Source organism: Xylona heveae (genome assembly GCF_001619985.1).
Source record: "Xylona heveae TC161 unplaced genomic scaffold L228scaffold_7, whole genome shotgun sequence".
Taxonomy (NCBI): Eukaryota; Fungi; Ascomycota; class Xylonomycetes; order Xylonales; family Xylonaceae; genus Xylona; species Xylona heveae.
Window position 1 is genome coordinate 372,119 of NW_017264199.1, and position 26,167 is coordinate 398,285.

A 26,167-nucleotide genomic window follows, 5' to 3' on the forward strand; every position below is an offset into this window, starting at 1 on the left:
TGGAAATAGAGATGGAAATAGAGATGGAAATAGAGATGGAAATAGAGATGGAAATATAGAATATAAAAATAAAGATGGAATAAAATAAAATAAGAAGGAATAAAATATAAAGTAAAAATGGATAAAGATGAATAAAGATACAGAACCAGAGGACGACAATACACAAGCTGCACTGCGTACTTGCACTGCTACCGCCCAATACTCAGACACCGAAACCGACACCGACCGACCGAGAGACAGACGCACAACAAGCAAACACGAGACGCATCACGCGTCAATATATATTCATTATTCGAGCCCACAGAGTCGCATACAAGACGTATCAAGAAAGGAGGCTTTTGAATCAAAACTCGGTGAACATGTGCGCATACCTATAATACGTCAGTACTGTTGACTACTAACTAAGAAAAGGTAGGAAAAGAAAAGTAGACGATGGTAGGAAGAGAGGAAAGGGAAAGGACTAGACGTACGGATCTTCTCCCGATTGACCGTATTGCTCAGTCTCTTCAGGATACTTGTCAAATTGACTGGCATCGCCCATGCCGCCGCGCACCGGCGGCACATATGGGGCGTCAATCTCCTTGCGAGCAAGCCGGTCCCAGGTGACTTCTGCAAACCACGGGTGCTGCATGACATCCTTGGACCCGCCGTGCAGGTTGCCCAGCCGCTTGGTGAGATCAGGCGTGATGAGTTGCTGGAGCAGATTCTGCGCGTCTGGGTGCACATATGGCGGGTACTTGACCCGACCACGGAGAATGTTTTCGTAGATTTTCATCGGGGAACCGCCGTCCCAAAAGGGCGTGAAGCCGCACAGCATTTCAAAAATGAGAATTCCAAGCGACCACCTAGGGTGTTCAAAAATGATTAGAACATCTGAGGCTTTTCTCACAATCTTGCTGCAGAAACTCACCAGTCAACCGACTTGTTGTATCCCTTGGACGCGACCACTTCAGGCGCAAGATAGTCGGGCGTGCCGCAAAGCGTCCATGTAATGTCTGGCACCTCCTTGGCAAAACCGAAATCGGTAATCTTCAGATGGCCGTGTCGGTCGAGCAGCAGGTTTTCGGGTTTGAGATCGCGGTAGATGATGTGCATCGAGTGGAGATAGTCGAGAGCAAGCGTGACTTCAGCGGCGTAGAACTTGGCCACAGGGTTGGGAAAACGCTAGAACCGCTGGTGTCAGTATTGTTTTCCGAATTGCAACTATTGAGGACGATCATTACCTGAGACTTGCGCAAGAGACTAAAGAGCTCACCACCCTCGATAAAGTCCATGACCATGTACAAATTCTTGGAATCTTGAAAAGTGCCCCACAGCGTAATCAGGAATGGATGCTTGACCTTTTGCAGCATCCGTCGCTCATCGTTGGTGTGCTCCACCTGCTTCATCTTCACCACCTGTGCCTTTTTCAACACCTTGACCGCGTAGAACCGCTGGTTGTGCTTGGATTGCACCATATGTACACGGCCAAAGCTGCCCGTTCCCAGCGTTCGCTGAAAGTCAAAATCAGCCAAATTATATTTGCCCTTGGTTGTGCGCACCGCCGGCTTGGCACCGCCGACGCTGCCGGCGGCGGCGGATTGCGGAGTCAAGTGCTGTTGATGCTGAAATTGATGCTGTTGTCCGTCCATTGGCGCTTGCTGTTGCTGTTGTTGTGCTTGCTGTTGCTGCTGCTGTTGCGCTTGATGCTGTATGGGATGCAATTGAGCCTGGGGTGCCTGGCCTCGGTCGTCAAATTGCTGGGGCGGATTGATGAGGTTATTGATGCTCGGAATATTTTGCGGAGACCGAGATGGCGAGCCGTCTGCAGCGCCTGAGAAAGGAGAAGCAGTCGGCACGTGTTGCTGCGCTTGCTGTTGCAAGGCGGCGGGGTTCAATGACTGATGGTTGTTCATGGATCCGTCAGGCTTGGACGATGACGTCGACGACTGCTGTTGCGGTTCTTGCTGCGCTTGGGTATTTGCGCCCGACTGGGATTGATGATACGAGGACTGAGAGGAGGCGGCAGAGGCAGTCGAAGGCTTGAAACCTTGAGACGAAGTCGGGGTGATGGGAGTAGTGGTGGCCGTCTCGCTCACGGGCGAGGTTGGAGAGGTGAGGTCCTTGTCCTTGGAACCCGACGACTCCCTCGTCCTTTTCTTCTTCAGAAAGGAGAGTCTCGGCATAAGATGCGGTCAAGGGGGTTTTCTCGGTGCCGTGCGCACGCGGGGTTAGAAGAGGGGGCGCGGAAATGGGTGCAAGTTGTTTCAGTTGCGTCGTCGACAAAACGACAGCAAAGTGCACAAGGAGTCAAAAGCAGTCGAAGAAGGTCTTCACTATCTAATCAATCCAATCTCAATGCGATGAAGGTGGATCCTTCGGCGAGCTCAGCCGGGGGTGGTCGTGGGAGCTATGTGAGGGCGCAATCGCCGTAGGCCAATGTCACAAAAAAATGCAAAGCGTTTGAAATTATGAACGTCGATTCTGGGCGCCGAATGGACAAGGAACCCAAAGCGCGCGTGCGTGCACGAAAGAGGGAGAGCGAAAGAGGGGGGGGGAGAGAGCGAGAGAGAGAGAGCGGCGGAATCGAAGATCAGAGCGGCGTGGGCGGGCGGTGTCTTCCCTGTCGCCGTGGAGACTCGGTAATGCAGTGCTCGTTCGAGGCGCGCAGAGACCGGGGGGAAAACGACTTTGTTTCTTTGAGCGTGACGCTGGCGTGCAGCGAGTGTCGAACCCTTCTGAGAAATTGCAGCAATTGAGCTGCAGGTCGCTGCAGGAGCAAAAAGAATAAAATAGTATATAAGGAGTTGTTGGTGCCCAAACGGTGATTGGCTTGCAGGAGGAGCCAAGAAAGAGGGAAAAGAGGAATTAGGGAGCAGGACGAAGCAGCAGGCGCGGGTCGAGCTGCGGAATATTAATGTGACGAGTTGGCGATGGACAAAATCAATCTAATGAACCCACCAAGCACCACCAAGCCAGGGGTGTTAGAGATCTCTGGAGACACAATGAGAGCCCCACGATACGAGGGCGATCGGAGCAAGCACGTACAGGAAGAATTGAACGAGTCCAGGTTACTCGTCTTCTTGTCCAGCACCACACAAGTACACACAATGACGATTCGAGGAGGAATTGAGACTTTGGACGAGGGCAGAGAGGATTGCGGAGGGGGAGGAGGGGAGGATGAGGGATCGAGAAGAGGAGAGAAAGAGGCACAGTGTATACAGTATAACTAGTCGAATCGGGTTGCCAAAGCAGAAGGGGGAAAAGATCAGCCAAACCGCAGCGACAAGTCACGTTCGCTGCTTGGTTAGGAGGAGTGAGGGAGAAGCGGGGGGGATAAGGTAAAGATAGAAAGCAAGTAAACCTGGTAACTGATCGAGGTCTGAACCGAATCCAATCGCTGGAGTCAATGTGTCGATCACTGTTGGTCCCAATCGTGGTTTTGAGTGTTTTGTGAGACGTATGGGGGACACGACGGGGATCGGATGAGGAGCACACTGATGTCACTCTTCCACGATATGAATCCCTGGGGGAGGTATATCTCGTAATGATGCCGGATCTGCGACACGGCAGAAACCAGGAAAAGAAAAAGCAATGGATGCAGAGGGGACCGAGGAGGAAGAAATTATCCCGTAATCGTCAGGTATGGGAGTAATTCTGAATCAATTCACGCCGGATGATAGGGAAGATCCAGGATGGTTTGAGATTTCTTTGCTTTGTTGAAGGGGCCCATCATAATGGTGGACAGCAGGTAGGTATATCCATTATGTGATTACTCGCCCGAGATACTCCCGGATGCTCCTCTGCTTGATATCACATACTCGTACCGGTTTCCCCTCTCTCTCTTCTTCTTTGACTTTTTCATCTTTTACCAGCCAGATAAAGTTAGGCTGTGTGCAAATTTCCCCTCTCTTTACCTCTTGTACATGTCCCAAAAAAGAGCTCAACAAGACGACAGTAGAGAGCTATACAATAGCATCATTCTCAACTAACTTCAGTGGGAAAAGCCTACTTGAAAGTCTAGACCATACAGAACTTGATTTCTACACGATATGCGGGGAAACCTTGTATGCAAATTCAAGTATCTTGTAAGTTCCCAAAGCTCCATCTTTTAAAGTTTCGGGGCGATACATGAACTTGGTTGGTTTAGCCTGAGGCAATCCAGGTCTCTACCACTCTACAGCGATACATATACCCAAGGTAAGCTACCTAAGGTAAGTAAAGTTACTCGTGGTGTCTTGCATTTCACTATCGTAGTTAAGGTATTGTTCCTTATGGGAATCCCGTGGTTACTTTCCCCCTCAAAGCCCCACTATTATTAGCTCGGTGAAGTTGGACTGGTAACTTAGTTACCGTGTCGTCAAAGCTCACTACCTTACCGGAGTAGGTACTTTAACCTTCACTGTCAAAATGCTCCTATAGGCACACGAGTACGCTCGATTGGCTCATGATTGGTTTGCTTCTTGTCCCATCTTTCGTCCCATGTCTTCTTCTGTTTACCGTTACTTTGATGAGTACCATTATATATCCATGGGAAACAGCCCAACTGCGAACAAAGCCTTCACGTGTTTAGTGATACTGAAATCTAGAATAGAGCTCCCTAAAGAGCGACTTGACTTGATTCAATTCCAATCGACCTAATGGGGGTTGGATGCTACTAGGTACACGGACAGGTATATGTTAATGAGATGCATGCAATAAAATAAACCACAAAATTCTTTTTGGAATTCAAATGCTCCCATTGGTATGCTCAACCCTCTCTTTCCTTCTCCCACATCGAATTCCCTTCTTGCTTTTCTCTTCCCAAGATTGTCTTCATACCCTTGCACGCGCTCTCAAAACCTTGACGACCGACGCGACTTGATATAAATCTTGTAGCCGGTAAAGCCACCGTAGCACACACCGCCAAACATGATCAGCTTGAAAAAGAACCACAGCCAGCCGCCCGACTTCTTTTGCTGCACCGTGGACTTGCCCCGTACCGGCTCAGGACGTGTGGATTTGCCCGACGCGCCACTCGTACTATACAAATTCTTCGCATCCACCCGGATAATGTCGTGGTTGTCGCTGAGTTCGCCCGTCTCGGCACTGAAGCCAAGGTAGGCAACCGACGGGATCGACAGGTTTGGAATCTCAAAGCAGCGCTGCCAGTCATCTTCGCGCTTGTATTGTAAGTCAAGGGTGAAGCTCTTGTCCTGAAAGTACGTCATACGGGCCTTGGTCGGAACGCTGGCACCTCGAAGACCGCGGGCCTATACATTGTCAGTTCCTTCAACTTCCCCTCTTTCCTCCCCTTTTCCAAACACCAAAAAATGGAATATGGGTTGTATGAACGCACCGAGCATCCGGCAAGCTCATTGGCTTTGCCGTCGTTGGCCTGGTCGTAAGTCGTCTGCCCATCGCCCATCATGGCCATGACATAGGGAAAGGTAACGCCCGGACGATTGTTCTTGTACGTGTCGAAGAAGATACCCAATCCTTCAAAGCGATCTGTGGAGCCAAACACAGGTCCAGGAGTGCTGCGCTGTTTAGTAACCCAGATGGCCATTCCGTCACCGTGGAGGTTGCCTTGACCGTGAATCTTAAACTCGAACTCGACCTGTGCCAGAAATTCTCAGACCCGTGCCAGCAACCATCATTCGAACGAAGCGCCTTACCTCCCAGTTAGTTGCCGTGAGAGGCACTCTTGAGAAGAGCCACCCCTGCTGCGAGGGTCGATCCGAGGTCAAACGGATGTACCTGACGCGACACGGTCAGAATATTGTCCAAATCTTAATCATGGTTACATTTCCACGTACTGATCAGCGCGTATGATGGTGTCGCCGCCAAAGTCAAACCAGCGACTTTGCATGTCAGTGTCGAGATATGGCTGCCCCGCAGAAGATGTCAACAAAGTTCAAAAGCTTGGCGCAAAACTCGAAGCGGGTCGAGCTCGATATAGACGTGTATTACTGACCGAAACAAGGCTATGTGTCCTCAGCTAAAACACAATCCGTCAGTTAAGCTTCCATCTTTCGCGCGGGTTGGGTTCCATACTGGTATGCTTTTAACGTCCGAGTCGTCCTGGCCAAACACGCCCATGCTCAGGGCAAGGAGGCCCAGGGCGGACGACAGCCGCGGTAGCAGCATTTTGGATTCCCTTCAAAGTCCTGGACCTTGAGCGGTAAATTTTCAAATATATCACTGCAAAAATCAGCCCCTTTCAAAATTGCAGTAAGAAAAGGTGATATCATACACAACAGATTGTGTTGGTGTCGTCTGCTATGTTTCCAAGCTGGCCTTTAGGTACCTCGCCCGGGGAATGACCGAGCAGTTAAGGGAAGTACGTTGTCCGCAAAATACCTAAAATGCACTTTCGCTTTCGCGCGGCAGTGCGGCTAATTTCCTCCGTTTCCGCGCGCCTTGGCCCCTACTCGGGCTGTCTGCAGCCACCCGTAGCGAACATCTCGGAAACAGATTCGAGTTCAAATCTGCAAATCATCACATAAATCAAGAATTCCAACGGAATAAGATTTGACTCTCTGTACAATCGCCGATTAACTCTTCCATCACGCAAATTATCTTATCGACTTCATATACTCTCTACCAAAATTCACAATGGATGCTCTCGGCGCTTCTTCCTCCGACCCCAAGACCGCTCTGATGCTGCAGGTCCGCCAGGAAGCTGCCATCACCAACGCTCGGCAATTGATTGAGGTACGGCCCTTCTTATCGCACCATTGGCAATATATTTTACTTTTTGCGAGCCTTTCAAAAACAATGCGCAAGTGGATTTTTGGCGGCGGCGGAAAAAGATGAGGATCTGTTCTTCTAGAAGGCATTGCTAATTATTTGCAATATAGAAACTCAACGAGCACTGCTTCGACAAGTGCATCCCCAAGCCCGGCGCATCCCTTTCCAAGGGCGAAGAGACCTGCTTTACGCAGTGCATGGAGAAGTACATGGGCGCCTGGAACGCCGTGTCGAGACAGTACATTGGCCGACTCCAGAAGGAACAGGCAGCTGCTGGATTGAGCGGTGGATTGTAAAATGTTTCATCTGCGTCGCACTTATCCGTCAAACGTGCGATTGCGACTCAGGCTCGAGCGACAAAGACAATGTTGAATAGCACGGTTGGTTTATTTGGCACGCAAGAGGAGGTGTCGTGTTGGTGATCGGTGTCCAGCAGTGGCTTTGTACACATGCCTTTTTCTCGGTCAGCATGCAGCGTATGTTGTTGAATGGATCTAGAGATAGCGGAGCGGAGATGGACAGTTATTTCATCTGCCCAGCATCGGTTGATGAGAGCGAAATCACCGAGTCGGTGCAGATTTGTACAATACTTTTCATCTTTTTGTGCATTATACGGATGGGAACCAAAATGGGCTGGGTTGCATTGGGTTGGTTGATCGAACCCGAGATACTCCCCTCGTCTCGTGCTTTTAGAAAGTTATCTTCTTTTCGGTTTTACAATGTCTCCACTTATTTCTTTTAAATCCTTCCGTCTTCCCTACTACCTCCTCTAGTTGATATGTATGATATAAAGCTACTATTGTACAATAGAATTTTCCGAATTCTTTTTGAAAGATAGGCTGTCAATGAAGACTTAGGCGCTGCACAAGATCGAGGAATGGTGAAAATGCTTTGAAAGGATATGGAAAACCAATATGCAATGCTAGACAAAGCGGCTAGACAGGAGCATGCGTGCAAATACAGCATCTCTCCGCCAAAGCAATTCAAGCTGTAACAATATACACAGGAGATAACGACCAACCCATATTTAGTGACACCGTACAAGCTTATTTACCTTGCAGGCGAAGGGAGCTTAGGTGGCGGCGTGCCGGCCAGATTTTTTTGCCTATCCGCATACTCTCTTACAATGATTGAGCAGCTGACTTCCTTACAAAGCCTCTTCTTCCGCTCGGCCGGGAGATTCGAGGCGAACTCGAGTCCGCTCGCACGCTCCACAGCTTCTACGGGAACTTCAAAGTCCGTAAGAGGCTTAGAGTTGGCGATCGGCGCATTTGGCAAGACAAAAGCACCGAGCGCCACATTTCCGCCCGTCTTGCCGTCCTCGGCGAAAATAACTTTGTAGAAATGGGTAGGAACCGCAACATTTGGCGGGTTTCCAATGACCTCGTACGACACTCTCCACTTGCCATCGGGTTCACGCTTGGGAAGGTACAGCGGACCAGTGACGATGCGAACAGAAGGGAAATTTCTCGTCAGACGACGGCAGAAATCTTCGAAGTGGGCCCAGTAGTCTCTGTTGAATCCGTCGCCGACTTGCGGGCACATGTTGGTAAGCAGAAACGTGCTGTCCATGGCTTCCTGGCTCCACTTTGCGTCGGCAGCTGGTACTTGATGTCCACGGTCATATCCGGAGCGGAAGTAGTCCTTCAGTTTGGCACGGAACTTCTCCGGAACTGACTCATCCTCGACAAAGACGCTGTGCCTGCGGTCTGCCTGGTTCTGAGCCAGCGAGGCCGGAGTGATGTGTTCGGCGACCCAAGCAGGGTTGCGCAATCGTCGATCGTACGCGGAGGTTAGTGATGAAGCTGGTCGAAGGTCGTTGATCGGGCCTGGGAAACCGTATTGGAAAAGCCCTGATGGGTTAACGGGTGCTTGGACTAGTTCCTTTGCGATAGTTGAGGCTGGCACGGGAGGATGAGCGCCGCTTGCAGGAGAGGGAGGAAGAGAAACTGAAGTCGCGACTGGCGTGGCTTTGCGCTCTGGCCGCGAGAAGAAAGCTGCGGTGATAGCGGCGCCGGAGGCCGCGCCGGCCGCGGCGATGATGGCAAAGGTTGACTTGGACATTGTTCCTAGAAGGGCTGAAAAGCTCTTCTTGATTTTCGATATATTACGCGGACAGCCTATCGAGAGGATGGGCTTCCCCTATTGTTTTTATCTTGGGGATAACCGTCAGCAGACCCTCGGCGTCACGCGCTCTGTGACTTTGGGGGTTCGTCCGGGTTTCAACAGTAGTGAGACAGGGAAAAAGTTCGGAAGTTCGTTATTATCGATCACGTGACCGGGCGTTATGCAACTTATCGCGTCGCGTAGTCCTGTCAGATCGCGATAGTGAGTGATAATGAGATGTTTTATGCGTTGAAAAAACCTGGGTATTATCGGCATACGCTTTCAAAATGGGATTGAATGTATTAGTAGGGTCATAGAAATATGTCATTTGCCGTGCGAGACATCAAAATAGGAGACTACCAAGCCACTGCATGAAGAAAGCCTTTGCGACTGCATCGTTTGCACTTTCGCAAATCTCTTCGGTGACATCTGATCAAGAACCCTCGCAAGAACCAAATAACTTTGACAGATAGTTCTGTTAGGAGGAGATGATTATTGCATGAACTTGAATTGATTTGATGGCAATACTGTGTTTTATCCCTTCATTCTAGATATTTAGCTCAGGATCAAGGTCGTTGAAAGGAACCTAATGAAGGCTTTGCTTAGGATAATATCCCTGAAAACCATGTGAGCCCTAGTACCACAATATAACAGGTAGATCGATTGTACTCGTTATGAGTGGCATTGTTCAGTAAAAGTTTAGCACCGACGATAGGCTGTTTTTATAAATCTCAGTATGTGAAGTTTCAAGGCAAGAGTGGCTATTAACTAGTTCTTAACATGCTAGTATCAATTCTCGGTATTGTCCAATTCAAAAGGAAAATAGCTCGTCCCATAAGTTATATCACTCACTGCACAGAGCGAGTCAGAACGTGGGAAGTTTTGGAGGTTATAGGATAAGCCAATAGGAGAGGAGACAAATTCGGATGAGTCAGCCTCGAATGAGGACCTTGGTGGTTTAACGGTTGACGAGCGAATCGTTGCGTTTACAGTCTAGCGCGGGTCGTCCCGTTCATGTTTAGCCCACCCGCTCATTATTGAGCTCATCAACGTTACCATATCCTTTCACCGCTAAATGTTTTTATGACTTATGGTAAATTGATAATGATTACTCCCTCAAGTCTTGTCAGGTCTGTTTCGTTATAATTTTTTTCGGATTTACACAGCTCAAACTGGCGAGTCCTCAAGACAAGCATCTATTCAGTAACCCTCTGCGCCTCATCAAAATTTTTTCTACTTCCGATTAATTTACCCTATTCCACCTCAGGTTGTGGCGTGAACGTGCTTAGAGACCCTGTGCAATTTAACCCTCCCATCGACATCTCACCCAAAGGCCCTGACGGGACCATTGATCTTCTCTTTGCCTTTGGGCTATCACGCCCACGATGGTTCTCGATAATGACACCCGGGGGTGGATTATGACATGCGTGAGCGGCGTTGGTATGTTCGGCCGTGCTTCAAGAGCGCTGGACAAAGGCTGACTCGGTTTAGCCTGCATACTAGGTGCCTGCATCATATGTGTCGACCTGGTTGTCCAACTGTTACCAGGAAAGAAGGGTTTCCGCATCCAGGACAGCAATGCGTTTTTGTCGGCCTCGCTGAGCTTGAGCTTTGGTGTTATGGTAGGTGGCGGCACATTGTTCCGAACGGAGTAAAACGAGCCCCTCTGCACGGAGCTGACAAAGATCAATAGCTTTTCTCTGCCCTATACGGAATGCTCCCATCTGCGAAAAAGTCACTTCGGCAAGGAGGCTTCTCCCCACAGGCTGCGGAGTTCATACTGATCGGGTGCTTTATCGGTGGCGTTATCGGTATTCAGATCCTCTCGCGCCTCCTTCACCGCTTCATACCATCACACGTTGTCGATTGCGATCATAGTCATGCAGGCGAAGATACCAAGCATCCCGATGATTATCATGAGCATGACGAACACCAACATTATGGGCATTCGCATAGTACCGAATACGAACCCACTCATATCCCCGCTCGGAAAGAGAATATGCGCGACTTGGATGGTGGGGCCACACATGAGAGGAGCCCTCTGCTTTCGAGGACTGCTTCCGATACGGATACCACGTCTCGAATCACCTCAGCGCCCAGGGAAACATCCCATTTCGTTGATGACCCCTCGCTGGTCAACATCCATCGCCCCTCGCTCCAGTCGCGGCTCACGCAAAAAGTATCGTCGATTGTAATGGGTAGTGACAGGAGGTGTGGAGAAGATGGGCAATGCTACGGACTATCCGAACCATGTGGACAGGAATGTCGAAAAGTGCTGCACTCTAAAGCGGCTGAAGCAGCCCTCCTTCACTCGACGCATCCTCCGCTCTCGAGGAGCGCAACTGTTCCAGCGGCTCAGCCTGTCCAACCCGTCTCTGATGGTCTCGAAACGATAGAGGAGTCTCCCTCAATGGGCACACACGATCACCCTGTCTTCTCGCCAATTGACTATGGACGCCGTCGCAGTTCAGACGCCGCATTTTCTGATGCAGGTGACATTGAGGAGGGCAGGAGGAAGCGCAGTATAGCATCCTCACCTAGTCATTCGGCCCCGCATCATCATCACGTTCCCACCAACGCCTTTCTCTCCATTGGTCTTCAGACATCCATCGCGATTGCTTTGCACAAGCTTCCAGAAGGTTTCATCACATATGCCACGAACCACGCGAACCCGCAGCTTGGATTTGCCGTCTTTATTGCCTTGTTTATCCATAACATCACGGAAGGCTTTGCCATGGCGCTGCCGCTCTACCTTGCTATCGGCGTTCGCTGGAAGGCCATAATATGGAGTTCCTTTCTTGGTGGCGTCAGCCAACCGCTCGGCGCTGGCATCGCTGCCCTCTCGTTAAAACTTGCTGGCAGGAAGCATATGGCTCCTGGAGAGGGAGTCTATGGTGGAATGTTTGCTGTGACAGGTATGAATACCCATTTCCCTCCCCTTCTTGGATTGGACGATGATTTTCGCAATGGCTGCCCAAATAGCACTCGGAGACTAATATGATATATTTTCGATCAGCCGGCATCATGACATCGGTCGCCTTTCAGCTCTTTTCTGAGAGCATCGGACTGTCCCACAGCCGAGGCACTTGTATAGTGTTTGCATTTATCGGAATAGCGATTCTGGGTATTAGTTTTGCTCTGACAGCCAGCTGATTTGGACTCCAAAAATAATACTTTGGAGATGTTCGAAAAGGATTTACTATAGGATATTTATCATGAGTCATGACGATGGCGGCTGAGCCCCTATATTTTCGATATATGAATGTTGTTCTAACGAAAGTCCTTGTATCAAGTGCAGTCCAGGATACCATATATCTGTTCATATCCTAGCATATCTAGAATTGAAATCGGAGAGCTGTTTACAATATTTAATATTTCTATTGAGCTCCCTCATAACAATGTTCTTTCCTCTCAGCCGGTCAATCAAAAGACTCGCTTTCTCCGCTGTCCCTTCTAACGTTCTACTAGTTCTATGGCTCGAGGTTGATGTCAAATAGTACTACAAAGCCTCTTTTATTGCCGGCAGAGCCCACCGCACCATCCATTCCGATTGAAGTGCTTCGCTAATCGTGATCCGCTCAGAAGTCTCGTAAGCCAGCATTGCGCGCAGCAGCTTTTCTAGACTAGCGAATTCTTCCGGACTATACTCGAGCGTCGCGGGAGCATACTCGCTCCTCAGATATTGGATTTGCATCGGCAACGACTCAGAATGCATGTCCCCTTTCGGTGATCCATCTTCATTAAAGGAATCTGAGCGCCATTCCCACCTGTCCCACCAGCGTTTTGGAAGAACGCCTAGTATATCAACCATGGAATCGACCAACTTCAAAAACAGGCGTTGCTTTCCCAGAATGTCATAGATGGTGCACCCAGCCTCCCACACGTCAACGGCTGGGCTGATCGGTTCGTCTTTTTCGAAGAAAGCTTCGATGGGCAAATGGGTACGACAGCATTTCAAGTCCTCAAGTTTTCCTTGGCCTTGCGAAAAAGACGCCCCAAAGTCCACAATTAGGATTTTCGGGTCAACAATTTTATCTGCTTCGGCGAAGATTTTGTAGGGCGGATATACGAAATAGCGTGGAAGGTGCCTGGCCTCTTCGTCGGAAATCGGACATCTGTCCATCCGTCGAAGTGGTTCTATTCGAGGCTTGTCCACGGTTTCATAGAGCTCTGAGTTGCTCGTGACTTGCTGGAAAATTGGAAATTGAAATACAATGTTCTTTTCGTGTAGGTCTATGGGAGCAGAAGCTGGTTTAGTATAATAGTCACAGACTCACAGTCTCACAGTCTCACAGAAAACAGGCGGCTTTCTCGATTTTTTCCCACTTGCAGATGAAGAAGTTGGTCGACTGGGGCTGGGTTTGGGGAGGGGGCCGGGTAAGGGAGAATATCGAATATTAACTAAGTCTGGACGACATACCAGCATGCACCACGCCACAAGCATGGATATAATCCAACCCTAATAACAACTGTGCAGAGATTGCCCTCGCCGTTTTGGGCGAATACCGCGCCAACGTCTCATTTTTTTGATCCCAAACGCTGCACCCCGCAGCCTTACTGACAATGCATAAATGCTGGCCATTCGGTCCATTAATTACAAACTCGTCGAGCAACGTAGACACATACGCTCGTCCTGGATGATCTTCTGGCCCTGAATTCATGGCGGCGAGGTGCTTGCTTTCGGTGTGTATGACACGGTCATTTCCACCGTCTTGGCTGTTTTCAAATGCATCCGCGGCGTGGATTTTGAGCGCAACGTATCTGCCTTCTTTGTTATCTCTTGCAAGCCAGACTGTTGCAAAACTTCCCCATCCGAGCTTGTGCACGATCTCGTAGCGCCCGTCGTGATACATATCGCCTATGTGGGTGGGATGGAAGCCACCAGGAACATATCTCTCTGCCCATTCCATGCCGTCGGGCGTCACAATTGTGGCCTCCGAATACACAGGTACTGGAATGCCCATTTGACGAAATAGCTCATCGGCAATCATTGTATGAATAATATTGCAGACGGAAGTTTGACTGCAGTCGATGCGGTTCGTCGTTGGTATTTATAAAATGCTCTGAAAACAAGAGTGTTATTTGATGAATTTCTTCTTTGCTCAGTATTCTAGATGCAAAATATGTATGAGTCTATGACAGCCGCGAGATTGAGATATTTAAATATGACTGAAGTCGGCGATTTCTTTGTTCTTTGTGTTGCTGCTAGTCACAAATCATATGTGCTGCTGCGGTTGGCCGGCAGTGTGACGTTTCTGGTATTTTTTTTTTTTTTTTGAAGAGTTTCAGATTTCCCTAATAATAAAGATTAGCCCGGACACTGCGCATTCGTTTTTTACTCATGCTGCTTTGTATATTCAGAGTCCTGTTCGAACGTCTGCGCTTAACCGTGTTGAATCTCTTTGTTCGGTCAATGGTCGGTGTTGTCACACTGGTCACCTAAGGAACGGGAGGTGTTTTGTCGTAAAAATATGCTTTTTGATTATGAAATAGATGCTAAAATAAGTCAAAAGGACCAAAAGATTTTATAAATCCTTTCTAGCAGTTTCGATGAAGAAGCTTTAAATATTATCTTTCTAATACCTAGGATCCTACTATGGGTTCTACAATTCTTCGAGAATGATAGATTTTCTAATTGAATTGCGATCACGACTCATGAGGTTTTTCTTGACCGATGTCTAGGTCTAGTACCAAAGCCGCCTTTGGTCCTAAACACCATCCTGCTTTGCATACATTTAGGAAAAGCATCTTTGTACCGCTGTACACGAATTATGGTCTAACAAGACTACAAGACACGGTCTCTTGAGCCTTCCCACAGCCTTAAAAGACGGTAGACTATATACGATTTTAGAACAGTTTCAACGTCAGTCTTGGAAGTTTGAACTCGAATATCGAATGGCTTCATAGAGTCAGAGCTCGAATTTACAGAATTGTTATAGAAATCATGAGAAACTGGAAATGTCTCAAATCTCAGTCAAGGGCCTTATGTATAAGAAGAAAGTTTTATGACTGAGGAATTTTGGACGACAAAAGTTCAAATAAATTTTACTGCAATTGAATTTGAAGAAAACGAAAACGAAATACCGAATCTTGTATTATGTTAATCGAATAGAAAGGAAATTGACGAATATATAAATAAGTCCCTCGGCCCCACAACCGTGCCTTCTCACCGAGATTCAGGCTGGAGCTAACTTTTTGTTTGAATAAGCCAATGGCGACACGAACTATTAGAATAGTTTGGAGGTACGACAAACCGGCCAATGCAGACGTTGTAAAAATGCTTTTGGCAGCAGCTTATCAAGCTGCGATGAGCCTAAAGCCAGATACGTGTGAAATATTGATCAGGTAAATATGTCTTTTAATAAAATTTTTTTATTTTTCTAAATTTGACTTCGATAATCTACATGAAAGACACTGATTGTTGTTGTCACAGATCACATATTCATAATTGTTCGTTTTCTAGAGGCGTTTATCGCCCCGACCACCCCCACATAACCATCTCCGTCAAAAACCACGTGAACAGATTTTTTGGAACACATGAAACAATCCACGGCTATACGTACACCATGGAAAACCCCGTGCTTAGATTGGCAACCAAGCGACATGACATGAACCTTGACAGCAACCGAACTGGAAACGGGGCTATAATTTGGCCCCCTGGGCTTCCATCGGAGGATATTCCTTTCAATGACAACGAGGTTAATGAGTATTTGTATTCCTGCCTTGAAGAATTGACCAAGAAATATCTAGGCTAGAAGAGCATCTTTATGATGTATGCGGCGACTCTTCTTTGTTCTTTTGATGTTGAGATATCCTAAAAATACGGTTCAGCTACTGCGGTAGCGCGACACCGGCTGTCGCTAAAGTGAGAGATCCGAGGGATCTGCTGCTCTTTGACGGGCGGCAACGGATGGTTAGCCGGATTCTTAGCGCGGGGCCCACTGGCATTTGTTTTGACAATCGTTGGTTTACACATTTGACTAGAATTTTGGGATTTATAACAATGAAAAGCTGGATGACATATTGTTAATCGCTACTAAAGATGGTAATGTCTCTAAAATGGAGATAACGTGATTCAAAATCCGTAGACAACATGGCCAGCATTCTTGGCCTCCTAATGAATGGATAGTCTCCAGCTTTACCCTTGCACAAATTTGTCCTTCAAAAGTAAAAGGAAGTTATCATGATAGTCACAAGGCCGGAGACATTAAGCTTCAATGTAAAGAGCATTTACTGATAGACATTAGGTTCCATCTTCGCCAAGGAAACAATTCCAAGAAATCCTTCAGGCGAGTGCGGAATAAATCCCAGTTGAGAATTGCATTCATATCAAGTCTGTCATAGGCCACCATTAAGACAGCTTCGAGTTATAAATTCAAATTCTCTTGCTCTCAAAGGAGCTTTGTTGAATTGGGGAGAATTCTATTGTCAATGTTAGTGACATGGTGCGATGTGATCCAATTCTATACTGGCACAACAGAATGATCGATTACTCACAGCGACCACGTTTTTCCCGGGACGAAATACCCATGATAATCATTAAGTTTCTGGTATCCTTGTCAGAGAGGGCCCCGGAGAGAGCGGTTCTTGAAGTCCTCTGTTCTTCATCGTAGAGAGGACCTGAGGTGTTGAGTCCGGTTTGTCCTGTAGTCCGGCTCGCGCTAGTGTTGCTTTGCGAGCCGCCAGTGGTCGCGCTACTGGCAGCGTTACCGTAGGTGTTATTGTTATTGGTGCTAGACATGTTTCTCTAGGCCCATTACTCTCCTAAAGAATTATAAGAGATGGAAAACGAATTCGGATGTTCTGAAACTCTGTAGAGAGATATATACGCATTTTCTCTCATATACGCATGATATAGATACCCCGCCTCAGTCTTAAGAGGCATGTCTGCGGCACGACTTGAGGACCAATCCGCTCGCGTGGCGTGTCCGCGGCTGAGAATGCAATTCAGCCTCGTCAGCTAGGCATACAACGAGGCTCTTGCAACGCTTGACACTCCACAACCATTACCCTCCCGTCACACCGTTATGGATTTCAACGACTTCGCAGAAATCAAACACCAGCAACTTGGTACCGAATGGAGCAGAAAGTTCCACATACAACGTGATACAGCTCTTGCTAAATGGATTTCATCTTTTCGCGAACATCAAGAGAGCCAGGTTATAGGTGACTGCTTTGGCTCCTTCAATTGGAGCTGCATCGTGCAATTCAACGATGGTGTCAAATGGATAGTACGGTTTGCGGTTCCTGGACAGGTTATGGATCCAGATGAGAAAGTCCCGCGCGAGGTAGCCACCATGCGGATAATCCAGGAACGAACAAGCATACCAGTACCAGCAATTCATGCCTGGGGCCTATCAAAAGATAACCCTCTGGAATTGGGAGCTTTTATCATAATGGATTATGTTGAAGGCAAAGACCTTGGGAAACTATGGGAATATAAGCCAACTGAACGAAAGAGCGATGGAATACTAAAGTCGACTATCAGCGAGCAAGAGCTGCGTGTTGTATACCGTCAAATAGCAGGGTTTCTTCTCGAATTATCTCGGCTGGAATTTGACAAAGGAGGGGCGCTCTTTATACATGGTGATCAGACCATCGACGTCGAGCAGAGTCCTTTGACGCTCAAGATGCAAGAGATAGAGGCACATGGCGGGGTTCGCGTTGGAGGTTCGACTCCTTTTTGATGTTTGCTTTACTCCTCTTATAACTGACTCGAGGCTCAATGGAGAAGGATGCCGCGACAAATTGTTCTCATCAGCAACAGATTACTTTAGTCACGTTGCTGAACAAGACCTTCAGCATCTTCTTGAACAGCCCAACTCCATCGACGACGCCGAAGACGCTCGCTCTAAATACAAATTCCGCTCGCAGCTGCTGGCCCTTATACCTCGCTTTGTGAATAAAAAATACGATCGTTCACCATTTAGGCTAATATGCGACGACATGCGATTGGGCAATATCCTTGTCAACAACGAAACAGAGTTGAAGATTGTTGCCGTCCTAGATTGGGAATGGGCGTATACCGCGCCGTATCAGATGTTCTTTTCTCCACCGCGCTGGCTTCTAATCAAAAAGCCAACTTATTGGACCAGCGAAGACCTTGACAGGTACAAAACATGCTTGGAGCTTTTCCTTCATGTGTTGGCGCAAGAGGAGACAGATAGATACAAGGACGAAAATCATCTTATTGAGAACCCTGAGCGGCTGTCAGACCTTATGCGACAGTCTATGGACGACGGCAAGCTTTGGTTTCACGAATTAATGTACGCCTGTTACGAAGGAGCCAATAACCCAGCATGGCAGGCTATCTGCAAGCTCCATCCCGACCTCGATGACTTTGCACCCATCCCAGAGTCTACGCTGGATGGATTTTCCAAGACTAAAATGGAACAACTCCAAAAGTACGAGGCCGAATGGGCCAAGAAGCAAGCTGAACTCGACCGCGAGCAGAAAGAACTCGAGGCTTTAATAGAAAAAGTGGCAGCGTTTGACCCAGAGCTAGCTGAGAAGGCAAGGAAACGTCTTCTTACTCAATAATCAGCCGGGTGGTTGTTGCGGTCACAGCACGTCGGGGAGGAAATGCTGCAATGAAAACGGGATATATTGGCGCCGAATTTCGCGGATGCTGAAGCGCGATCATATCGTGCCCGGACAATTCGATCAAGAGAAAACGAACCAAACAGACAAGCTCGAATACATAGATTTAATTGATCATTCAGGTTTTAATTATTCCCTCATCTAGCAATGTTTCGATAAAAATATGTATAGCGGACGCATTACCTGCTCTCCAATAGCAGCATTTGACAACTTTTCGTGTCCGTGAAGTAGGAGCATGAAGCCGTAGGTGAAGGTAATCTATATCACTTGAGAGGAAGTTGGAGAGACTACAAACTATCTCCAGATTCTGAACGCGGAGTCTTATTTTGTCCTCGCAGGTTCATATAGTCAGAGGAAATGCTCCGGGCCCTCCTTGTCAACGTGACTGCAAGGTAGTGCTTTGAGCCATGTCAGAATTCTAACACCCAAGATGCCGACAGATACGGCAACCCAAAGCCTCTGGGAATTTGATGGATTTCAACCGCGTACGATGCGGAAAGACGAGTTGCAGATGAACGATGGATGGGTCCGTTATTGATTGAGTTCGAGCTGTTCGCTGGCAGACATGGCCGAAGAGTGGACTATTAGTCTCTAAGAGCGAGCCTGCATGGACAGAAAGTGTAGCTTGTCCTAGGAAACATCTTTGTTGGGGTATATTGAGCGTTTAAAAAGTCATTTCCATGGACAGGAATGAAAAAGAAAGAGCTGCGGCTGCAGGTTCAGCACTGCACGCGCGCATATTCATTTCACGGCTTCCCTGCTGCGGCGGCAGCAGCAGCAGCTTCCCTCTTGCGCTGCAGGTAGCGCTCCTTGGCGCTACTAATATCACCCTCGGTCTTCCGAGACTTGGCCGCACGTTCAAGCTCCTGTTGACGATCATCTTCATCATCCGCAGCGCGTTTCGAAGCTTGCTCCAGCTGGGCTTCCAGCATACGAGACTGGCGCTCGCGCATAGCTCGCTGACCTCCACCAACGCCTACTCCGCCGCGACCACCAGCGTAGCCACCGCCTGGCGGACCACCCGGTACCCTTGACGCTGGTCCGGATACGGGCGCAGCAGCGGGTTTCGGTTTGGGCTTGACATTGAGACCGGCGGATAGCAGCTGGCGTTTATCCACGACTTGGCCTTCTTCGTTAACAACGACTCCACGCGCTTTCAGCTCGCTCGCGACCTCGGCCTCGTTTTTATCCTTTTTATTTTCCTCTTCCTCTTCGCCAGGGTTGTCCTTCTGACCAGCGGTACCGGCATCCTTGGCATTTGCTCTAGCTTCTTCTGCCGCAGTCAAGATTTCTTCATGCCGCTTGTCGTCTCGCGCTAGCATGTCCTTGTAGAATCCCATCATGCCTTGGCCGCCTGAGCGGCGTTTTGATTCCTCCTCTTCACGCAGACGCTCTTCTTCTTCGAGTTTCCGCATTTCTTCCTGCTGCGCCTTGTATGCACCCGTCACAAACTTTTCCTTGTCGGCAAATTCGTCGCCTTCCTCTTCACGCTCTTTGGCTAACATTTTCTCCTTTGCCCGCAGCTGGTCTCGCTTTCGCACCTCCGCAGCAGCGAGTAAATTGCCCATGTATTTCGGTTTGCGCTGCTCAGCGTCCGCCTTTTGTGCCTCCTTCTTTGCTTCTGTCGCACTGTGTAGTTGGTCGTAGACGCCATCGTAGTCGTAGATACTAGGGTCTAATTCCACAGCAGATTCAGCATGTTTCCGCGTGCTATGGGCGGTTGAAAGGTCTCCAAAGGGAGTTATGGCGGATTTGGGCTTTGGTTTTGCGGCGGGTTTGGCGGGTGCGGCTTTGAAGTCCATTTTAGGTTTCGGTTTGGAAATTCCTCCAGATGAAGGTTTGGAGGAAGTGTTAAAGTCGTCATCTCCGAGGATCCCGCCGCCAATTTCTTCGGTATTGTTGACATTCTGCGCCTTGGAGCTTTCGTCTTCAGAGTCGGAGTCGCCACCGAATACGGGCTTTTTCTTCACAGGCCCGGACGGTCTGGAAGGCGCTCCGCCACTGCCGGGCTTCTTTGTCAAATTGAGCCCATACGATAGAGTTGGCATTGTGTGAGACTTTTAGCAAAAGAATTGTAGGATCTGAAAGGGTAAAGGTAAAGCGAAGTTGAACTGCGAAGTCCCTGGCGATGATGCGGCGGCAAATGCCGACAGCTAATAAATCTGGGGAACTTTAACGGCGAAAGCGGACAAGTGATTTCTTCAACATCACAACTTTTGAGAGCGCAGTCAGCCTTCACGGATCCCTTGATTTCTCAGTGATTAATCGTCTAGAGAGAGATATCGTGATAGGACTCCTCTCTGAAAATAGAGAACTCTCCAAATTCAGTGGCGACAAAACTTATCTCCGGTTGAGACGCTATCGATAGCCCGCTGCTGCTACAATTTATCATACCCTCCTCTACGATCAGCAACGCACCTATACAGAGATGATCTCGCAATTATAACATTTCTCAGCAGAGAAAAGCCTTCGAGATGAGTGCGACGGAAGCAGGCGTGCGTGCCTCCGAAGCTGCCAACCTCACCTCGAACCCTGAGCACGACAGACCAACAAACAGCGAATACGACTCCACAAGGGCATCCAAGTTCCGATTCAAAGACAAGTCCAAGCGCTCATCAAGTGACCATTCTTACGAATTTGACTTTGCGCCGGATTCTTCCTCCCGTGATTATCACCGGAGTAGCAAACGTCACCGCTCATCCCGGACACATCCTTCGCACCATGACAATGAGAACTCCAACGACCACGTTCCCTCCTCTTCTACTCGCCAGCGACATAACCACCACCGGCGGCGACGGCGACACCACGACCACTCCTCTTCCTCCTCAAAACCTTCTTCTTCTAGCAAACCTACTGCCACAGAACCCGACGACCCGTCCCTCTACGACGACACATACATGCCCAACACCCGATCCGCGCAATACATGAATCCCGAGAACGCCTTCCGCGAATCTCTCTTCGACGCACTCGCCGACGACGAGGGCGCTGCCTTCTGGGAAGGCGTCTACGGCCAACCCATCCACGTGTATCCGTCCCAGAAGCCCGGCCCGGAGGGCGAACTCGAGCAAATGACCGACGAGGAATACGCATCGTACGTCCGAGCGCGCATGTACGAGAAGACGCACCAGCACATTATCGAGGAGCGCAAACAGCGCGAAGAAGCGCGCGAACGACAGCGCGCGTGGCGCGACCAGACGCGCAAAATGGACCGCGAAAAGCACGATTTTGAAAAAGCCGTCGAAGAGTCTCTCAAGCGCGGCGAACAACGACGCATGGGCAAAAAGTGGAAGGATGTCTGGGAAAGATATTTGCGCGGCTGGGAAACATTCTTGCGCGCTCCTGTCCCCACTGACTCTGAACCTTCAAAATCTCAATCTATTCCTTGGCCCGTGGAATCAGGCCACTTCAAGGACGTTAGTCGCGACCAAGTCGAGCGTTTTCTCGCAAATGCGCCGCTCGATGTTCTTAGTGCCACAAATGGAACTGGTAAAGCTACTACTGGGAGTGGTAATGGTAGTGGCAGTGGCACAAGTGGCACAAATACTCCCTCTACTGTTGCACAGCCACTACTCCCACTGCTCAAACTGGAGCGTGTCCGGTGGCATCCGGATAAAATGCAGCAGCGTTTCGGAGCGGCAGGTGGGCTTGACGAGGAGACTGTGAAAGCAGTCACGGCGGTGTTTCAAGTCGTTGATCGTATGTGGAATGAGATGAAGGAGAAGACATGAAATATATTTCTTGCGTCTAGCGATTGGTAGTTGTTGACATCTCTATGATACCCTTTATATTCTTAATTTGTTTTCCTTTTTTCATTTCCCCCTTTTTTTTTCTTTTTTTTATTACTTCTTATCTTCTTCTCTCTCTCTCTTTTTTTTTTTTCCCCCTCTGCTTCTTTGTAAATTTATTTCACATACTCGTTGCCACAGAGCATAGAATAGCATTTCTTAGCATTAAACATTTAACCTTACATATCGTTACGAAAATGCCACTGGGCCCTGTCATCCAACCGCACGTCTCGTAATCAACTGTCAACCCGTTCCTTCAAAACGTCCGTCATACAGAGATGTACCAGAGACATATTGAAGGAATCAGGCACAGCTAGTAGTATAATGTTATTAGTCATTCCATTCGACTATTGACTTATTCTTAAATTTCTACCTGCACCTAGTCACAGAAAAGGAGATCAAGGAAATAAAAGAAGGGTCCGCGTAGGAAAGAAAGGCGATGATGCAAAGAAGAATAGACCGAAAAATAAAACAAAGGAGATGTAGACTGCAAGAATGAGGGCACACTCAGGGGATATCTTTGAATAGGCAAAAAAAAGAAAAGAAAAAGTCTGCTAGAGAAAGTAGACTGAGAATATAAGAAATGAAGAGACGGTCAACCGTCTCGGAGAACGAGGGCTGAAAGATAAAGGATATGCAAAGGGGCCCTTGTCATGCTTCAGATGGAAGAGATGCAATAGAATTGGCCAGGGAGGAGAAAGTGCACCGGCGTAGTATGCCGCTGAGATATATGGATATAAGAGGTGTGTTAAGCGAGAGGGGAGGGGGAGAGAGAGAGAAATAGGGCAGGGAGGGTGGGGATGATGAGATCGATATGGTTGAAAGAGAAGTGAAAGAGATGATGAAGGAGTAGAAGCAGGGTTGAGGAGAGGAGAAGGAAGAAGACGTCGATAGATGCAGTAGATAGTGACAACTAAGGGATAAAGCAAATGTCAAAGTATAAGAAAAGTGAGGCGAAATATGCAAAGTATGCGGTTTGCAAATGGCGAACCTCTGGCGGCGAAGAGTGTGCCATAAAGGAGCGAGATGCCCAGAAGATGAGAACAGCGTAAAAGGGGATGTTTTGAAAAAAAAAAAAGAAGTCGCAAACGGGGCGTTTGAGGGGCGGATAGAAAGAGGACCAGGTAAAAGGTCAATCGAAGCTTAGATAAAATTATTGTCTTGAAATGGTTCAAGACCCTTTTTAATCTCGGCGATAATCTCCGCTGCCTCGTCGGCATTTTGTGCTTCAAAGTCGTACCGCTTGGATTCGCGTTCTTTGAAGACAACCACCTGATATATCTAGTTAGCATTTTGTGATGTTTAGGTGGTATTGAACGGCACTCCGGCTTCTTTGGAATAGAACCCTAACCCTAACCCAGGCAGAAGGGAAAAAGCAGAATGCAAACAAGGATAGAATGAAAGGATTTAAAATGATAAAGAAGTAGATATGGATGTGATATAAATGAGGAGAGACTCACTCTAAAAGTCTTTGGATGCCTCCTGCTGACTTTGCATCCAACGACGCTGCTGAAATGAATAGTGGTAGTCTTGCCACCCGCATCGAATAACGTTCGTCCTGTCTCCCCAGGCATAATGTGCATATACTCGCCATCAAGCACGAGGATACGTGAGTGCGAAGGGGTGAATGACATGGGCTGCTTTCGAAGCACATTGTATTTCTTGTAATTGGCCGTGCTGCCGATCCAGTCCTGCGCAAGGGGATGGATGACGCCCTTTTTGCCCTTCTTTGGTGGATCTGTGGTGAGTAACAGCGGCGCATTAGGGCTGGTGCTGGTGGGCGAGCCGCCAAAGAAGCCGTCATTGGCAAAACGTTTACGAATGAGTTCGAGATCAGATCGGTCGCCGAGCGATTCGACTGTTCGATCGAGCGGAGCAATCGTGTTTGTGCCACTGACGCGCAGGACGTGGTGAGCTCGATCAAGGGTCCATTTCTTACACAGCGACTCGAGAACTTCGGCAATGTACGTGTCTGTTGTGACATCCACGTTTGTTGTCTGTGAGAGCGCCTGCGAATCCGTAAAGTGAATCTTCAACGTCTTTGGTGCGCCAGTGCGAGGAGTAGCGTGGGAAGTTGGGACGGGTACGTCCGCCGGGGTGGTGGAATTGCTTCGCAGATTGGTGAACCCAGCGCCAAACGGAGGTCGGCCAAATGCATTTCGTATTGGATCAGGCGATGGTGCATTTCCTGGTGGACCAAAGGGTCCGCCAGCAGGTGGTTGCTGTCCGGCCAGAGGCGTAAGCTCACCAGAATCATCTTGGACTTGCTCCGTTTCGGTAGAGTACTGGGGCGTGAGTTTCTCATTCTCTTGAAACTGCTCTTCTGTCGCTTGCACGAGAGCAAATTCATCATAGGGCTTTTCTCGAGACCGGCCACGGGCACCGCGATTATTGTTCGATGTAAAGTCCGAAATCGGCCGTGTGCGGTGCAAAGCTGGGAAGTCGTAGTCAACTTCACCATCTTCAACCATGCGAAGCGTCCACCGGTTGACATTCACTTTATCGCCGGGTATCGGCGGCTTTCGGCCTTCTTCTACATAACGCCACAGACTAAGACCAATGGCTTCCCCCACAGTGACAGGCATGCGGTCGCCGTTCTCATTTTCTCCGCCAAACCGCTGAAGGGGCATTTCGTAAGGTTCTTCTGCTTCATCTGATGACGGCGCATAGATCTTGATCCAAAGCGGGTTGGGCACTCCTTTTCCAGAAAGACTTGCAAACGCTTCAAATGGACTTGCGGGTTTCTTCTTTCGTGCCTTGATCATTTCTGAAAGAGCACTTGTCGGTTGCACCATGCTGATCGGGCGGGATGGCGGTAATGCCTGCAGCACGGCAGGACTGGGTCGAGTCTTTTTCGGCGACATATGGGCTGTTTGCGGGGGACGCATCTCCATGACTGGCGAAGACGATGCCAAGGGGTTGCCAACCACCCCAAGAAGAGAGGTGGAATCAGCTGGCTCTGCGAATTCCGATGACAGAGTCGTACCCTCCGAACCCGCATCCGACTCGCTTTCTGATTCCATGTTGCCATTTGCATTCTGCTCCTCTTCTTGAATCCTTTCAGAGAGCATATAGCTCGCCTTTTTATTGTTGTAGGGCTTTCTCTTGAAAAAGGATGGATTGAGATCATTGTCCGAAGATAGCTCGCTGCTCGTCGTGGTGTCTCTCCTCCTACGCCCTTTCATTCCTTCAATCGCACCCAGAGACCCACGACGGGTATTCGGCTTTGATGGAGACGGTAGATGCACTGACGGTCCATCCCTTGGCGACTGTCGTAGCGGAGATGACCCAGCGCGGGTCCGAACGGGCATCTTTGTGAATTTAATCTGTTGCGCGGCCCTAGTAATAAAAGATGCAGGGTCAGAAAGGGGAAACTTCTGTCTCTCTCGTGGAATTCAGAGTCCTCATACCTATCCCTATCATCATCGCTTTCGTCACTTAAATCGCTACTGTCATCTTCCTCTTGTTGCTCTTTTCGTCTTCGCCGGCGCACCATGGGACCCGGTCCTGGTGTTTCATTGCTTGCTCCTCCCCCTGTCACCATCCCCCCTTCTTCCTCATCTTCGAACACAGCCGGCGTAATACCACCTGAGCGAGCTGGAGCCTGGAAATATTCGGAAGCTATTGCAGTAGGTATAGGAGGGGAATATGTCCGCTTGATTGTAGAGGAATCGACGGTCCATCCTGCGGCACGAAATCCAGGGTCGTTCAGGATCGCCGGATTGACGTTGATCAGACGTTCACCGACGCCATCTTTGACAGAATTTAGATATGATGTGCGTAGGTTCAAAAGGACAAAGCTGTCAACGAAATACATATTAGCCGTCTGACGTCCAGGGGTATAGCTCAGGGTAGCTCACTCTTCATTTTGTAGTAGAGACATGACATGACGTTGTTTCCGCGCGCATGTCGGAAACTCAAGAGCTTAAATCCTTTTATCTCAAATTCAAAATGTCAAGCTCAGT

At 48.7% G+C, this 26,167-nt stretch overlaps 11 protein-coding genes across 11 annotated transcripts; 5 read left to right on the forward strand and 6 right to left on the reverse strand.

Moving 5' to 3' along the window:
• Window positions 1-343: 343 nt before the first annotated feature.
• L228DRAFT_269064 (Pkinase-domain-containing protein) lies at window positions 344-2,165 on the reverse strand (the record flags this gene model as incomplete). The annotated part of the gene is made up of 4 exons (XM_018335230.1): window positions 344-371; window positions 471-845; window positions 911-1,164; window positions 1,224-2,165. 4 exons carry the CDS (start codon window positions 2,163-2,165, stop codon window positions 344-346), a joined length of 1,599 nt encoding a protein of 532 aa, XP_018187150.1.
• Window positions 2,166-4,574: 2,409 nt separating this feature from the next.
• L228DRAFT_248317 (putative lectin family integral membrane protein) lies at window positions 4,575-6,245 on the reverse strand. The gene is made up of 7 exons (XM_018332826.1): window positions 6,215-6,245; window positions 6,016-6,162; window positions 5,936-5,959; window positions 5,778-5,848; window positions 5,637-5,718; window positions 5,318-5,578; window positions 4,575-5,231 (listed from the first exon to the last, which is right to left on the reverse strand). Exons 2-7 carry the CDS (start codon window positions 6,106-6,108, stop codon window positions 4,815-4,817), a joined length of 948 nt encoding a protein of 315 aa, XP_018187151.1. The 5' UTR covers window positions 6,109-6,162; window positions 6,215-6,245; the 3' UTR covers window positions 4,575-4,814.
• Window positions 6,246-6,576: 331 nt separating this feature from the next.
• On the forward strand, window positions 6,577-7,007 carry L228DRAFT_211719 (hypothetical protein; the record flags this gene model as incomplete). Its single annotated transcript, XM_018329908.1, has 2 exons — window positions 6,577-6,675; window positions 6,822-7,007. 2 exons carry the CDS (start codon window positions 6,577-6,579, stop codon window positions 7,005-7,007), a joined length of 285 nt encoding a protein of 94 aa, XP_018187152.1.
• Window positions 7,008-7,697: 690 nt separating this feature from the next.
• Window positions 7,698-8,919, reverse strand: L228DRAFT_248322 (hypothetical protein). The gene has a single exon (XM_018332827.1). The coding sequence runs from the start codon at window positions 8,773-8,775 to the stop codon at window positions 7,762-7,764; it is 1,014 nt and encodes a 337-aa protein (XP_018187153.1). The 5' UTR covers window positions 8,776-8,919; the 3' UTR covers window positions 7,698-7,761.
• Window positions 8,920-10,202: 1,283 nt separating this feature from the next.
• Window positions 10,203-11,970, forward strand: L228DRAFT_269068 (hypothetical protein; the record flags this gene model as incomplete). Its single annotated transcript, XM_018335231.1, has 4 exons — window positions 10,203-10,257; window positions 10,309-10,439; window positions 10,511-11,732; window positions 11,834-11,970. 4 exons carry the CDS (start codon window positions 10,203-10,205, stop codon window positions 11,968-11,970), a joined length of 1,545 nt encoding a protein of 514 aa, XP_018187154.1.
• Window positions 11,971-12,316: 346 nt separating this feature from the next.
• On the reverse strand, window positions 12,317-13,951 carry L228DRAFT_256265 (kinase-like protein; the record flags this gene model as incomplete). Its single annotated transcript, XM_018333915.1, has 3 exons — window positions 13,526-13,951; window positions 13,238-13,450; window positions 12,317-13,050 (listed from the first exon to the last, which is right to left on the reverse strand). The coding sequence occupies exons 1-3, from the start codon at window positions 13,806-13,808 to the stop codon at window positions 12,317-12,319; spliced, it is 1,230 nt and encodes a 409-aa protein (XP_018187155.1). The 5' UTR covers window positions 13,809-13,951.
• Window positions 13,952-15,301: 1,350 nt separating this feature from the next.
• L228DRAFT_248324 (hypothetical protein) lies at window positions 15,302-15,608 on the forward strand. The gene has a single exon (XM_018332828.1). It carries the CDS (start codon window positions 15,384-15,386, stop codon window positions 15,570-15,572), a length of 189 nt encoding a protein of 62 aa, XP_018187156.1. The 5' UTR covers window positions 15,302-15,383; the 3' UTR covers window positions 15,573-15,608.
• A 1,093-nt stretch (window positions 15,609-16,701) lies between these two features.
• L228DRAFT_156374 (hypothetical protein) lies at window positions 16,702-18,760 on the forward strand. The gene is made up of 2 exons (XM_018329338.1): window positions 16,702-17,487; window positions 17,552-18,760. Exons 1-2 carry the CDS (start codon window positions 16,845-16,847, stop codon window positions 18,355-18,357), a joined length of 1,449 nt encoding a protein of 482 aa, XP_018187157.1. The 5' UTR covers window positions 16,702-16,844; the 3' UTR covers window positions 18,358-18,760.
• A 403-nt stretch (window positions 18,761-19,163) lies between these two features.
• Window positions 19,164-20,465, reverse strand: L228DRAFT_239567 (hypothetical protein; the record flags this gene model as incomplete). The annotated part of the gene is made up of 1 exon (XM_018331159.1): window positions 19,164-20,465. One exon carries the CDS (start codon window positions 20,463-20,465, stop codon window positions 19,164-19,166), a length of 1,302 nt encoding a protein of 433 aa, XP_018187158.1.
• A 426-nt stretch (window positions 20,466-20,891) lies between these two features.
• Window positions 20,892-22,145, forward strand: L228DRAFT_239568 (hypothetical protein; the record flags this gene model as incomplete). The annotated part of the gene is made up of 1 exon (XM_018331160.1): window positions 20,892-22,145. The coding sequence occupies one exon, from the start codon at window positions 20,892-20,894 to the stop codon at window positions 22,143-22,145; it is 1,254 nt and encodes a 417-aa protein (XP_018187159.1).
• Window positions 22,146-23,345: 1,200 nt separating this feature from the next.
• L228DRAFT_269074 (hypothetical protein) lies at window positions 23,346-26,085 on the reverse strand (the record flags this gene model as incomplete). Its single annotated transcript, XM_018335232.1, has 4 exons — window positions 23,346-23,474; window positions 23,663-25,541; window positions 25,613-26,002; window positions 26,063-26,085. 4 exons carry the CDS (start codon window positions 26,083-26,085, stop codon window positions 23,346-23,348), a joined length of 2,421 nt encoding a protein of 806 aa, XP_018187160.1.
• Between the last annotated feature and the right edge of the window lie 82 nt (window positions 26,086-26,167).